This window comes from Lampetra fluviatilis, chromosome 5 (genome assembly GCF_964198595.1).
Source record: "Lampetra fluviatilis chromosome 5, kcLamFluv1.1, whole genome shotgun sequence".
NCBI lineage: Eukaryota > Metazoa > Chordata > Hyperoartia > Petromyzontiformes > Petromyzontidae > Lampetra > Lampetra fluviatilis.
The window spans coordinates 22,575,807-22,591,249 of record NC_136279.1 but is presented as its reverse complement, the minus strand read 5'-3'; the positions used below and the strand labels follow the sequence as shown (position 1 = coordinate 22,591,249).

General features: G+C 44.1%; 1 protein-coding gene across 1 annotated transcript; it reads left to right on the top strand.

Annotated features, from left to right (window-relative positions):
* Nucleotides 1–589: 589 nt before the first annotated feature.
* VPS11 (VPS11 core subunit of CORVET and HOPS complexes) lies at nucleotides 590–14,655 on the top strand. The gene is made up of 16 exons (XM_078857191.1): nucleotides 590–1,123; nucleotides 2,042–2,188; nucleotides 2,813–2,951; nucleotides 3,371–3,534; nucleotides 4,058–4,302; nucleotides 5,300–5,501; nucleotides 6,126–6,277; nucleotides 6,878–7,064; nucleotides 7,440–7,577; nucleotides 8,458–8,664; nucleotides 8,993–9,154; nucleotides 9,860–9,999; nucleotides 10,316–10,518; nucleotides 10,977–11,148; nucleotides 12,219–12,441; nucleotides 13,333–14,655. The coding sequence occupies exons 1-16, from the start codon at nucleotides 977–979 to the stop codon at nucleotides 13,507–13,509; spliced, it is 2,805 nt and encodes a 934-aa protein (XP_078713317.1). The 5' UTR covers nucleotides 590–976; the 3' UTR covers nucleotides 13,510–14,655.
* Nucleotides 14,656–15,443: the final 788 nt, after the last annotated feature.

Below are 15,443 nucleotides of genomic sequence, written 5' to 3'. Positions count from 1 at the left end.
AGGGTTTTAGTGAGGCGCGCTGATACGTTGTAGGGTTTTAGTGAGGCGCGCCGATCCGTTGTAGGGTTTGTGTGAGGCGTGCCGATCCGTTGTAGGGTTTGTGTGAGGCGCGCCGATCCGTTGTAGGGTTTGTGTGGGTTTGTGTGAGGCGCCGATGCGTTGTAGAGTTTAGTGAGGCGCGCCGATCCGTTGTAGGGTTTGTGTGGGTTTGTGTGAGGCGCCGATCCGTTGTAGAGTTTTAGTGAGGCGTGCAGATCCGTTGTAGGGTTTGTGTGAGGCGCGCCGATCCGTTGTAGGGTTTGTGTGAGGCGCGCCGATCCGTTGTAGGGTTTGTGTGAGGCGCGCCGATCCGTTGTAGGGTTTTAGTGAGGCGCGCCGATACGTTGTAGGGTTTTAGTGAGGCGCGCCGATCCGTTGTAGGGTTTGTGTGAGGCGTGCCGATCCGTTGTAGGGTTTGTGTGAGGCGCGCCGATCCGTTGTAGGGTTTGTGTGGGTTTGTGTGAGGCGCGCCGATCCGTTGTAGGGTTTGTGTGGGTTTGTGTGAGGCGCGCCGATCCGTTGTAGGGTTTGTGTGAGGCGCGCCGATCCGTTGTAGGGTTTGTGTGAAGCGCGCCGATCTGTTGTAGGGTTTTAAGAGGCGCGCAGATCCGTTGTAGGGTTTTAGTGAGGCGCGCCGATCCGTTGTAGGGTTTTAGTGAGGCGCGCTGATACGTTGTAGGGTTTTAGTGAGGCGCGCCGATCCGTTGTAGGGTTTGTGTGAGGCGTGCCGATCCGTTGTAGGGTTTGTGTGAGGCGTGCCGATCTGTTGTAGGGTTTTAGTGAGGCGCGCCGATCCGTTGTAGGGTTTTAGTGAGTCGCGCCGATCCGTTGTAGGGTTTTAGTGAGGCGCGCCGATCCGTTGTAGGGTTTTAGTGAGGCAAGCTGATCCGTTGTAGGGTTTTAGTGAGGCGGGTAGCGGGAGGAAGGGGTAAGAGCCATGGCGTTCCTGCAGTGGCGGCGCTTCGCCTTCTTCGACAAAGAGGCGGCGCGGGACCCCGCGGGAGGCGCCGGGGCCTTCGACGGCCTCGCGGCGCTCAACGTCAGCGTGTGCGCCTGCGGACGCGGGCAGATGCTGTTCGGGGATATCCTTTTGGCCTTCCCCGCCGAGTCGGGCGAGAAACATAAAACAACAAGGCAAATACCCCCGCTCGTGTATCGCCTCCTAACAGAATGTTTGGGGGGTGAGTTCCGTCAGCGAGTAGCACCTATGAAGGCGGAAACGGCACACGAGGAGGTGGGTGGTCAGCGCCACGCCCGGCCGCCTTTGTCTTCCGCAGCGGCGATGTCTTAGACACCGCACCAGGTACTCATTTGAGGCCGAGTCGGCCTAGGGGAGACCCGGATCCGGTTCAGACAATCGTCACTGGTGTTGGTCGTGAAGCGGGAATCGAACCCGGGTCTGCGGGTTCCGTAGCGCGGTGCGCTAACCGCTGCGCCACCGCTCTCTCGGGCAGACACCGCTGAGTGTATCGGGGATTGCGGTGGGTCTCATCAAACTTCTTGGTGTGCCCCCCCCCCCCAAAACAACACCACTGGTCCATGCCCCCCCACCACCCTAGGTTATTAATGCTACAGAGACATAAATCACATGCCCTCGCCATACCGGTGATACGCGTTTGTCGTGTGCGGTGTCTTCATGTTTCATGCAGCAACGTGGCCCCCAAGTTGTGCGCGTTCCAAATGTCTCCTGCGCGATATTCCACGCAGCTTGCCCCGACTCGCAGTGTTGAGAACCCCTGTACTGGCTAGAATAAGGTTGTGTCCGCGCACTTGTACCAACACAAAGGTTTGGACAAATGGAATTCAAATTTACATATCAGGGTTTGCGTTGGGACTACATTGATAGCGTCACAGGCAGGAAATGCATGTTATATATGAACTGACAATTGTGTGGGTAATAGAGCAGATGAGTTGTATTTTATGGAAAGTTAGGCATAATCTGTGAACATGTCTGCAGTGACAACTCGTACGATGCTCTTGAAGTTCCTTAACACGCGCACATTTCGAAGGGAACATTCACTTCCTCAATCGGAATCTGCAGCTGAGCAGCTTCAAGGCGTACGAACTGCGGGTGTCGCACCTGTACCAGCTGAAGCAGCACAACCTGTTCGTGTCGGTGGGCGAAGACGAGCAAGGAATCAACCCCATGGCAAGTAAATTCTGATGCTCGTTTTGCAGCCAATGGGAATGTGAAGCATTGCAAATCGATATTCCACATTGTCAAGTAACTGCATCACTAATTAGATATTTAAAAACGCTGGTTTTGAATACACATCTCGTAAAATAGATTAATTTATAGCTCTTTGTAAATCCACTTCTCGGTGAAGGCCTACCCACCCTTTTCGGTCATGGGCAGGAGCCGGCAACCAAAATAACAAGAGCCATTTTTCCGAATTTTGTAAAAATGTTTGTGAATACACGATTGTGGTCCTTAATAAATAGCGTCACCGAAAAAGTCCTTAAAGAGCCGCATGTGACTCCGGAGTCGCAGGTTGGCGACCCCTGGTCATGGGGTTGTATGACCATGTGCCAGCACGCTGGTCATTGTGGGTTGGAGAAGGGGCCCAGGGCCCACGCTGGTCACTGTGCCATCTCTAATCTTTAGTTTTGTTCAATAATTCAAGACATTTGAATTATACATGTGCATGACATTCACTTATTACTTATAATCGCTAAATAATGTTGCTTATTAAACAAATTGGCTTTCCTATTAAGTATGTAACTCTCTGAGGAAATTGCTCAATTACGTATTTTTGTCTATTCGTCAACATAGGTAAAAGTGTGGAATATGGACAAACGTGACAAGACAGGCATCCCACTGTGTTGCCGCATCTTCAGAGCCATCCCCAGCAACAAGCCGACCGAAGTGACTTGCCTTGCCATCCATGAGGGCCTCAACTACATGGGCATAGGTAAATACCTGACACTTGGAGAGTGTTTTAGCATTTGTGAATATTGATAACGAGAGACCCTGGAAATGTGGTCATCCATATAATCCAAATACCAGGAAACATACATTTTGTTTTCAACGAATCCCTCAATCAACTGTCCTTCAGTTGTAATTTGACCATTCTCCTCTGCTACCCTCATTGTCTAAAACTGCCATCGACCAATTTGTGTTGTTGATTTCCTGCCACTGTTAAATTCAGGCTCAAGGCATTAATTATTTCCTCTGCCAATGGGCCTACTTCATTTATCTAACCGACCTACTGTTTCTGTACAGCGTCCTGAGATACGGTTGGATTTGGACACGTTGAAATGTTTTGTCATGCGTGGGCGGTTACTGGCTGCTGTTTTGCAAGTGAGGGCCACTGCTGCGTTTGTGCTGCAGGATTCACGGACGGCAGCGTGGTTCTTATCAAGGGAGATATCACACGTGACCGCCACAGCAAGACACAGGTGGTGCATGAGAGCACGTACCCCATCACGGGCCTGGCCTTCCGCCAGGTGGGCAAGGTGATGCACCTCTTCGTGGTGACCACCGACAACGTGCAGGTGACTATACAATTTTGTGTGGTTTAATAACAGATACAAAAAAATCTTACACCTTGCCAGCCTTTATACTGAAAAATTAAGAACCCGTATTTGAATATATATTTTTTATTGAATATTCATATTTGATGCATTTAAATCACACTGCATATGTCACATTTTAATAAAACATTTAAAATGAACAATTTTTTCCCACTGTTCTCTTATACTAATTTTCAGCTTGTTTGTAGCTTCAACCATTGATTTTAAAATAAATAAGAAAAAGTATTTTCATTGTATTTGTACATTTTTTTTTTACTCTGTGGCTTCAAACAATGCATTACATATACATCATCAGCTACCATGATCTGTTCACTGCTGAATGAAGGCCTACACAAGCAGTCGCCATCTGTCAGTCCTGTCGTCAACACAAACGATGTAGCATTTACACATGTGCTGAATAATCACTCCTTGTCGGTCGTAGATGTTCTCTACATTTTTCTAAATACTAAGGTTTCTTCTCCACTCTTGTTTTGACGTTCCCTAGTCATACATACTCCAGGCAAAGATTGAGCGGCACGTGCTGGACCCCCACGGATGCGCCCTGCGCTGCTCCACGCTCAGCGACCTCTCGCAGGACAATCAGTTCATCGTGGCGCGCGACGACTGCGTGTACATGTACCAGCCCGAGGAGCGTGGGCCCTGCTTCGCCTTCGAGGGAGAGAAACGCCTCGTGTGCTGGTTCCGCGGATACCTGGTCGTTGTCTCCAAGGACTCGAAGTCCATGCCTAGGTGGGTCCACGTTTCGTGCAGCCCATTTGAGAAATGTCGAACCTTTATGAGTGATCAATGATGATGATGATAATGAGTAATTCAATATAAATGGCCAATTTTAATAAATGTGCCTGTGTGGCCCTTTTTGGAATTCACTGCTGGATGAGGGCCTCCCCACGCCGTGCGGATTGTGGGGGGTTATTTTACGTAATATTATTTTCCGTATAAGGCTAACGTGTCTTATTCTTAGGTTTTTTCGGTAAAGTCACGTAGGTAAAAAATTTAAATTAATAAAATAAAAATAAAAATCACGACGTTTCAGAGGCAACACAAGCTTCCGCCTTCAGGTGGAACCGTCACAGCCCGACAGCTGTATCAAGTAAATGAGGGATTACAGGAGATACCACTCCGTATATATAATGGTTGAGGGGGGCAGGGCCAGGAACGGCACACTTTTTATTAATATGGTAAGGTGAGGCTTAAGACTAAGAATAGAATGCATAACAAATGACTGAGCCTTTATTATGGAGAGGTGCGGTTTGTGACTAACGCCTAGCCTACATAACAAATCCTGCAAATGAGACCGAGACTCTGCCATGTAGATGGTAATAGGCTACATAACAAAAGACTGAGCCTTTATTATGGAGAGGTTCGGTTTGTGACTAAGCCTGGCCTACATGACAAAAGTGTGAAAAAAGAAGGCTAAACCTGGTAAAACAGAACTGGCTGTCTATCAGTAACCTGTAATAGTTGTCTGTCAAATAAGATGGTCCAAATAAGTGTAGTTAAATCTTTTTTTATTTTTATTTTACTTTTATTAATTTTAATTTTTTACCTACGTGACTTTACCGAAAAAACCTAAGAATATGAATCCTTGCAGTCACGAAAGCTTCAAATCTAGAGCTAACGTGTCTGTCAATGACATTTTAAAATCTATTTTCTCTGGGCTAATAATTTGTTTACTCTTAAAGACGGTGGTAATTTCTGTAATGAAGACCAGATGTTAAATTTACAGATCGTCAGGGAGTGGCTTGGACCGGCAAGCGATGGACATGCACATGGTGACGGTGTACGACTTGGAGAACAAGCTGATTGCCTACTCGGCACCCTTCCCTCACGTGGTGGACGTGCTGGTGGAGTGGGGCTCCCTCTTTGTGTTAACGGGCGACAACAAGCTGGTTGCCCTGCATGAGAAGGACACGCAGACCAAGCTGGAGGTAAGGAACATTAACTTATTGTACCAGACAAAAACAAATCGATCCTTTCCACCCTAAAGAATTCAAAAGACCAGGAAACAAAATAATTTGTTTGATATATTCCTTGTCTGCATTATCTTACTATTATTGGTTTGTTCAAAGGTGGTTATATTTCTGCTCTTATATATATATAAAAAAATAACTCAAATAGTTCAAGAATAAGAAAATTAAACAAAGATGGGAAAAAAATATTCCTTTTCCACAATGTAAATCTATTGGAGAGTGGCGGAAAACTTTGAATGGAGCAACAGGTCACTCAAGGCACCCAATTGATGGATGGCTGAATTACATTATTTTCAAATTATATTAGTATTGCTTTATCTAAAGAGTTTTTACACTTGTCAGTCACTCTGCTTTTAACTCTAGAACCAAAAGGAATTTAGATGAGTCTCTATGTATTCAGTAGCCTTCCTATGTAGGTGGTCATGGGGATAAGATGACACCAAAGGTGCCATTCCAACAAAAATGGGTAAATGTTGAAAAAATTATGAAATCCATTGGGTGTGACAGCTGAGCTTAGGTTCAGGCATGATGGATGTACCCGGTACAGTAGCAGTAACATGCATTTCATTACCATCACAACAGATGCTGTTTAAGAAAAATCTGTACGTGCTGGCTATCAGCGTGGCAAAGACACAACACCTGGACACGGATGGATTAGCAGAGATCTTTCGGCAGTATGGGGATCACCTGTACAGCAAGGGAGATCATGATGGAGCCATCCAGCAGTACATAAGGTGCGTCAGCTGAAAGAGGCATACGAACACTGCATTGAGAGCACTTGTCTTTATTCTTATGATGTTATTAATAACACTGGTCAACACACTTTTTCTGGCATATGGTATTCCAACGGTTTTAAGGTAATTTTGGGATGCTGATTCCAAATCTGGCATCAGTTTTTGTCTATCACATCAGGTTTTTGAGATATCAAATATTGCATTTTCAATAAAAACGGCAGAAGAAAAATATTAAATAAATGTGGATATCTACATAAAATGATATTATAAACACACTATCCTAAAAATACAGCACCATATTTTAACACTAAAGCAGTCACTGACTCGCAACAACTTGCAATCATAAGTGACAGAGTTAATTTCGGGTAAAATCAATGAAAATGGGGTATGCCGATAGCATAAATCAGCACCCTGAAATTAGTCTAAAACAGCTGCAAATGTCCAGGCCAGAATTTTTTTTTGTTGACCAGTGTTATTTTACATGAAAGTATCTGAATTGTGACTTAACATATGAGTGCAATACATGTGCATTAAATTTAGAGCATTGGTTTATGAGATGTATACTATGTGTAGTGTTGAATGAAGTTTTTTTTTCACCAGGACCATTGGCAAGTTGGAGCCGTCATATGTCATTCGCAAGTTCTTAGACGCTCAGCGAATCCACAACTTAACGGCATACCTGCAGGCCCTGCATCGCCAATCCCGAGCAAACAAGGACCACACCACGTTGTTGCTCAACTGCTATACCAAGCTCAAGGACAGCTCGAAGCTGGAAGAGTTCATAAAGGTATGCTGGAGTGTACTTAAGTAATATTTTGTATCACTTCCAAATTGACGTATAAACTACTACTGTATTAATTCTTTAGCATCGTGGAGAACATTTCGTCATGTGGATATATGGTCCTTAAATGGGAATTTGGACTAATCTACACTGACCTGTGTGGTAAAATATGTACAAACAACCCGAATACTGACCTGGTATGTGAAGGCCTTCATACAGCAGTGGATTGACAAAAGGGTTGTGAATGATTACCTTCACCATTATACATTTTTCTGGAGATGATTAACAAACAAGGAAATGTCTTCCCCAGCAACACTTTCCTCTGTTTAAAATTGTAGCTCGCATTGTAACGTTAAACGTGCGTGCCTGTTATGTTAACAGACGAGTGAAGTGGCGTTCGACGTCGAGACGGCCATCAAGGTGCTCCGCCAGGCAGGATACTATGACCATGCGCTCTACCTGGCTGAGAAGGACGCACAGCACGAGTGGTACCTCAAGATCCAGCTCGAAGACATCAAGGTCACTTTTTACCCATGACCCCTGCACGCTTCACCATTTTATCACTAAAATTGTGTTAATCTCGCAAGAGTTCTAGCAAGAATCAGAATATTTATTTATACTGGAGGAATCTGATGAGCTATAAAGCTCTTCTTGACAGATGTCCAGTAGGAGACGAGCAAGACTCAAAGGAGGCTCCTATATAATCCCTTGTCATAGTCATCTCTTTGGCATACTTCTGCGATTGTTTTTGCTGTGGTTGTCCCCGCCTGATGACGGACGCTTGTGTTGCGCCCAAAACGTCGTGTTTTATTTTATTTTCTCTACCTACGTGACTTTACCGAAAGAACCAAGAGTATGGATCCTTGCAGTCACGAAAACGTCAAGTCTAGAAAGCTTTTTATGATTTACTCATCATCATGCTTTACTGCTTCCTTACAACAGATGTGAAAAACTAAGTCAATTTAAACTGTATTTTGCTAATCAATTCATACCGTCTCTCTGGTGCATTAAAGTAGCATGCCATAACAGTTATTTAATATTGCAATTTCATGACTGAAATATGGGAATAAAGTCTTCCAGCAGGGTGTGTTTCTTGTATTGGACTGCTGCAGAGGAGCACAGTATATCACCAACTAGATATGCAGGTGTATGCGGTACGGCACCAAACTATGTTATGGTTCTCTGAAGGCCAAAACTAGATCTTGTTTTTTTTACGTATGTAACTCAAATCACATCTTTGTAAATCACATGCTCTAGTTAAATAATATGTCAGTCTGCTATCTTCCTTGGGAAAAAATGTAATTGTGAATGTAAGCAAAAGTATATTTCACAAGTCCCAAAACATGCTTTGTCTTTTTTCTTTCCCCTTCTGCTTTGTGGACGTCACTCACGTGTGCAGGACTGCCACAAAGCTCTGGTGTACATTGCCAAGCTGCCGTTTGAGCAGGCCGAGAGCAACCTGAAGAAGTACGGCAAGACATTGGTGCAGTACGCCCCAGTGGAGACGACAGGGCTGCTCAAAGTTCTGTGCACGGGGTACCGGCCGCGAGCCGATCCCCACGGCGGCGACGGGGATACCTCTGCCTTTGCGGCAGAAACTGAAAAGGTTAATTCAGTCGCACGAAATTCCCTCTTTGAACATAACAAGTAGAAACTAAATTGTAATGTTTGCAAGAATAGAACAACGGCATGACAAATTCTTGAGCAAGAAACGTCTGCCTGGCACATCCTTGTTTTTTCCTCCCACGTTTGTAAAAGTAGCTGCCATACACATGGCACTGTGGTTTGCTTTTTTTAAACATGAATCTATAAAGGCGAATTGAACTGTAAACGGTACATGGATTTGCTGTAACTAAGTGAATGTAATTGTGGTCCAGGTTGGATGCCTGTTTTGTCTGCGTTGATCTGACGTTTTCAATTGTGTACTCGCGCAGGCAAACCCGGAGGAATTCATCCACATATATGCCAATAACCGGGAGCAGCTGAAAGCATTTTTGGAGCACATGGCTGAGGTGCAGCCACGATGTTCGCAGGGTGTCAACGACACCTTGCTGGAGCTTTACCTGTGCGATTGGATGCACGAGACTGATCCACAGGTGTGCCTGCATCAGAATACGATTCATTGCTTAGCTATTAGGTGTTATTGATATTAAATTATGTAAGTAGGTGCAGACAGTTAAGTGGGTTGTCTATCTCTATTTCTCTCCTTTTGCTGGTGGGAGATATTGAGATACATGAAATCAGAGACATTTTAGTTACACATTTTCCCATTGTATATTTGTACCTCTCTTCAAGGGGGTATAAGACAGACCACTACCAATCACTGCTTAACCAGGTTGAACTTTCTGAGCGTTTGGTAGGTATACTTTTGCCCAAATGGTTCGGTTGTTTGTCAAAATATATTTACATCCATGTTACACAATGACAGCTTTAATTGAGTTTGTTAGACATACCATAATGGGAGTTGAATTCTAATAAAAAGTACACGGATGACTAAACGTTTGTTTTAAGTTAACTCATAATCATGCAATTTTAGTTCTGCCTTGCAAACATTAATATGTGTTGATGCTTGTGTACATATTTCATGTTAATTAGGCTGAAGTTGTAGCTCATCAGTAATATTATTCAGAGGTTTTAAACAGAAGAGAATAGCAGGAGATGCAAGATATTCAATTTTTTAATAACTGCATTGTGTGGTGGAGCAAATGGCTGCAGTGTTCACAAACGCAGCAGGCATTTTCTCTCTAATAGGAGCACATGGAAGTAATGACACTCGGTTTTTTTTCGTTTTGATGAGTTAGAAAAAAAACAACCTGGAAAATGCCACAATGGCTTTGCTGACGAGCGGAGCGTTCAACAGCAACTTCGACAAGGCCCTCATTATGTGTCAGATGAACAACTTCAAGGATGGCATTCTGTTCCTCTACGAGAAGGCACAGCTGTGAGTGGGCACATTTTCCGCTTTATGAACTCTGTAAATATTACTGAATAATAAAGTTACGTTTGCCATGACTCATGAGCATCCGTTGTTGAGCACTATTTGCGATATTGCAAAAAAACATTTATTCGGAAGATTGAGAGCCTAAGGGTATGGGATGATAAAGTGAAGCAATTAGGGAAGAAAAGCACAGTGTGGCAACAGCAGATGCTGGATGCCTCATTAAATGCACTCCTTTGGCAAGTGTGACCGTAATGATTTTCTACATCATTACTTGTGTGTGGATATAAGAATTCTGCGTTTTTGTTTCCCGGAGCAGATATCAGCAGATAGTGCGGTTTCACATGGAGAGCGATGACTACCAACGTGTAATCGAAGCGTGCAAGCGCTACAGTGATCGTGAGAGCTGCCTTTGGGAGCAGGCCCTGGGATATTTTGCTCGGAAGGAGGAAAACTGTCGGCCGTTCATCACGGAGGTGCTACAGCACATCGACCAAAACAACCTCATGCCGCCCCTTCTTGGTAAAACCACCGCAGCCACATTGCACATTCGCATTCATAAATATTGTCAATGTTATGACTGTTAAACGCTCTTTTCGACATTTATAATTATCACAGTTCCTAATGTACATACCATTGTCAATCAATTGTTGGATGAGGGCCTCCATACACCCTATAGGTAATAGGGAGAGGGGTTATCTGATCATACTTCACCATGCTGGTCAGTGCGGTCTGGTTTGAAGGTGGTTCTGAGCATAGAAGGACAGTTCAACAATGTTGCTGCGCGGCCCCCAACAATCCCACAGCAGTCTATAACACCTGTTTTGTGCATCGTGGTTGCCCTTCCAAGCTCTATCCAGGCTCCACCGTGCCGAGTTTTCAATATCTGTGGGGTCGAACGTATTCTTCTGGGTGATTTGGTCAAATGTTCCTGATATTAAACTTATTAAATCTCTGTCGTGGTACGTACATATTGTCAGTGGTGCAGACCCTGGCTCACAACTCAACAGCCACACTGGCAGTCATCAAGGACTACATCATCCGGCGGCTACAGTCAGAGTGCGAGCAGATAGCGGAGGATGAGCAGTACGTGCGTGGGTATCGAGAGGAAACGGAGAAGATCCGTGGCCATATTGAGGAGCTGCGCACCAGGTGTGTATATGTGCTGGAGAATAAACCATCACACGAACTCTGGTCATCCTCACAGCAGCTTTTGACTGGCCATCGAACAAAGATGGTCACCACATCGCGCGCTTTCAGATGCGCTTCTGTGGTCGTCTGGAACGCTCTTCCTTCTGATATTAGGAAATCACTGGAGCTATGCACTTTTAAATAATCTCGATTGAAAACTAATTTTTTTTAAATTGCTTTTTGTGTAGTTTGTTGTCCTTCCCCCAAACCTCCGATTAGCACGGTTATACATAGAAGTTATACATACATATGGGTGTGTGTGCACAGTTACAGCACCACTTGTACACAAAGCCTCTTTGCCCACCAAGGTTTTACTCAAACTGTAATACACAATTGTAGCAGTTGTTACTGTAATCTAGTTTCTAATGAACTATTTGGATCTTTTAATAACCGTCATGCATGACTATGAAATAGGAACAATTCGATTTTGGAAAATAATAAGTTGTCGAAGTTAATACATTTTTCTTTAAATAAAAAAAATGTACAGCAATTAATCTTTCTACTGTTTTATCAAACCTTCCCTATACTTGACCATACTTCGCCATGCTGATCAATGCAGTGTAGGTTTGTGAAGGGAGGCCTAGGACCAGTTCATATATTGCTTGCCACTGATGTTATCCTTGGCCACAAATCAAGCTCGGGTCGCCGAGTTCATAGCGCATTGCGCCAACCCCTAATAATATTCTCAGTGTGAAATATGAGAAAAGACTGTCTGTGTTCATCATTATCAACTTATTTGCATTCCTGAAGCTATGCTTATGTTTCATTGGCTTTTATTTAGAACTAAGTGATATCTTTTGAGACAACAAGTTTTCATTTCAAGGGAGACCTAGTATGATTTATTTACCCTTGAAAGAAATGACACAAATTTTTATCATGGTTGTGACTAATTCCCGTAGAGTTGCACCGGTACTTATCAACAATGTATTCACTGTTACGAGGAAAGGTACTTACAGATGAAAAAACGCTCTAGACAGCTGTTTAGTGACTTTATAAGTTGATGATTTACAACTCTCTTTTTTCTCCACTAGTGCGAAAATTTTTCAGGTGACAAAGTGCAGCGTGTGCAAGCATCCGCTGGAGCTACCATCTGTACACTTCTTGTGCGAGCATGCCTACCACCAGCACTGCTTCGAGGGCTACGCCGAGAGCGATGCCGAGTGCCCCGCCTGTTTGCCCGAAAACCGCAAGCTGCAGGAGCGCATTCGCGCTCAAGAGCATTCACGGGACCTGCACGAGACGTTTCACCACGAGGTGTGTGTGTGTACAGCCCTTTAGTGAATTCACTGATCGATGAGAGGGGCTGTCGATGTTCTATGTGGTTGTGGGGGTTACCTGACCACACTTCCTGCCGGTCAGTCCGGGTTGGAGAAGGCGGTGAACATACACATGGTATCATCTCCGATTAGCACGTTTGGCTACGAACGGTGTGAAAGAAGTTAAACATACATACATATAAATACAACACAGCAGTGGATTTTTACTGCAATGCCCTCTGCTACCCACTACATTACCCAGCAGCTTTTAAGAATCTGATGTGCATGGTGGGCCACCCTGCCGCACACTATCCAGGGTCAACCTGGTGCGCTTCTGAGATCTGATGAGATCGGGAGCATTCTGATTTATTTAGTTATAACCATGAGGTATTGTATCATTTGGTAAATATATCCAACAATTGTTGTTTTTTTTTGGTAAAGTCACGTAGGTGAAAAAAAATAAGAAACGTCGTGATTTAATTTAGTGATTTTTTATCTTGTTTTTATTTTTTATTTTTTCACCTACGTGACTTTACCGAAAGAACCAAAGAGTATGGATCCTTGCAGTCACGAAAACTTCAAATCTAGAATTGTTGGCTTAGTCATCCACACAAAACTTTTGAAACATTGATAAACAGAATAATTGTTCCCTATAATAAAACACAAGTGGAAAATTGCTGAATATTTATAGTTCTAATTTTCATAAAATTATAACAATTCGATTTGAAAAACAATGTTTGTAGACAATGCCAAATTTTCTGTTGGTAATTATGGTCCCTGGAAAAATATCACATTTTAATGGGTCGTTAACCGCTATGTATAAAGTTCCTGCTTGATTACATATTGCTGAAATAAGTTGCACTCTTCTGTCACGATTGTCTCCCGACAGCTGCAGCATTCATCGGATGGCTTCTCTGTCGTGGCCAAATACTTTGGTCGCGGAGTGTTCAACAAGATCACGCTGGTGACGGACAGCACGGCAGGGGGCCGGCGCGTACCAGTGGGGGGCGACCCTGTGCTGCAGAGAGAGCTCCTACTCATGCCACAGACAGGGCGCATGCTCTGAATACCCACACATCACGCAGCGCCTGGTACTTGTGTCATGGCTGTAGGCTCTACGCATGAGAAAAAAAAGCTAATGCTACACATACAGAATCTGTACAACTTGGTGTAGATATAAAAGGTGCATTGAACACGGTGATATTGTACGGCATGATTAAAAGTGTTTTTGTACATAGTGTTAAATGTCATTCATTTGTTTCCAATACTCTATTTAACAAGTGTGTAATAATGTGCATACTTTAAAATATTAAAACGGCTAATGCATTAATAACGTGAAATGCGTGCAAATGTCCTGATGACTGATTAAAATGATCAGCTTGTTTTTTCATTGTCATTACTTTTCAAAATTGGCAACGAATAGTAATTGGCAAGCAGATACAAAATGCTTGCAGATACAAAATCGCATTATATAATTAGCAATTTCATAATTCAATGCAAGCATCAAATAAGTGTCATTTCTTGGGTGTATATTTTATAACCATTGCCAATTACACGGCGTCATTGTCTATTACGTAACTCGTATGACTGGGAAGATGAAAACTTGTTTTAATTCAAAGTTGGGCATTTCTTCCTCTTTCAATTGAGATTTTTAAACTCCAGAAATACACTGCATTGATAGAGAATGCATTTCCTCTGCTGCTGCCAAACAGTCGAATGTGCGTTGGTGATTTGCACATCCAGAACTGGAGGTACGGGTAGGTGGGTCACGTCCAGAGGTCGCAAATGGGTTTTGATTCCTTACCCGTACCCATACCCGGCCACACCAGGGTCGCAAATGGGTACCCGTACCCTACCCGTACCCTACCCGAAATCAGTGACAAACGGTTACTCACCGGTGACTCACGGCCTACCTGTACCCATACCCGGCCGCACCAGGGTCGCAAACGGGTACCCGTACCCGGCCGGGTATGGGTAGCCGGGTATCGGGTAGGGTATGGGTATCGGGTACCTGGTTGCGACCTCTGGTCACGTCCGTCTGTGAATCACAATGAAGCTTTGCTGCGAGGAGGTCAGTAGATGGCAGTGCAGGAAATAATCTGGGTTGAGCTTTTTGTTATTCCGTGGAATGTGATTTTCTGCGGGTGCTCGGATTTCCATACCACAAATTCGCTCATTAAAATTGGTCAAACATTCCATTGCAGCACCCTCCCTGAAAAAGTGTTGACGGTGAAGATTTACTTTCTGGATTAAGTGTATTTTTTTTTATTTAAGTGATTGGGCTTCTTCGACTCTGCCCAATTTGCGAGTTGATTCCTGTCGGCCGAGTTGCATGGCTGGCTCGGCCGGTTCGGTTTTTGGCGCAGGGGGAGGTCAATCCTATAAAGTGGATGATGAAGGCGGAGGTGAACGTATTGAAGGCATGGATTTGTGGTGAGGGTAAAAAAGCAATGGTTCAGCCCTGTGATTCCTCGCTCACGCAACTGCTGGCGGATATTAGGAAGCCACTGGAGCTATGTACTTTTAAATTTAGATTGAGAATAACTTCTTAAGAACTGTTTTGTGTTTAGCTTGTCCCCCCTCCCGCATCTCTGATTAGCACAGTTGCTACGTATGGTGCGAAGGAAGTTCCACGTACGTACAAGGGCCTCCACTAGAGAACCCTCAATAGCGATGAGGGGCCGTCCATAAATGACGTCACGGGGGGGGGGTGAGCAATGTGACGTCACATCAAAATGCACAACTTTAAATAAATATAGACAACACGTTCTACTTAATTAAATAGACTTTTTAATACATGTTTTCTCCCAAATCCCCGCTGTACCACGAGGTGACCAGGAGATTTCAGCACAGAGAAGTTTAAAAAAATGTTTCATTTTTTTCAGTTTCATGTATTTGGTATAACCCTGTGAGCCAATTCGGCTCTTGAATCGGGTTGACGTCCCACACTTGGGGACGTTTGTTATCCTCTCGTAAAGGCGTGGTGGGTTTTTCTTCGTG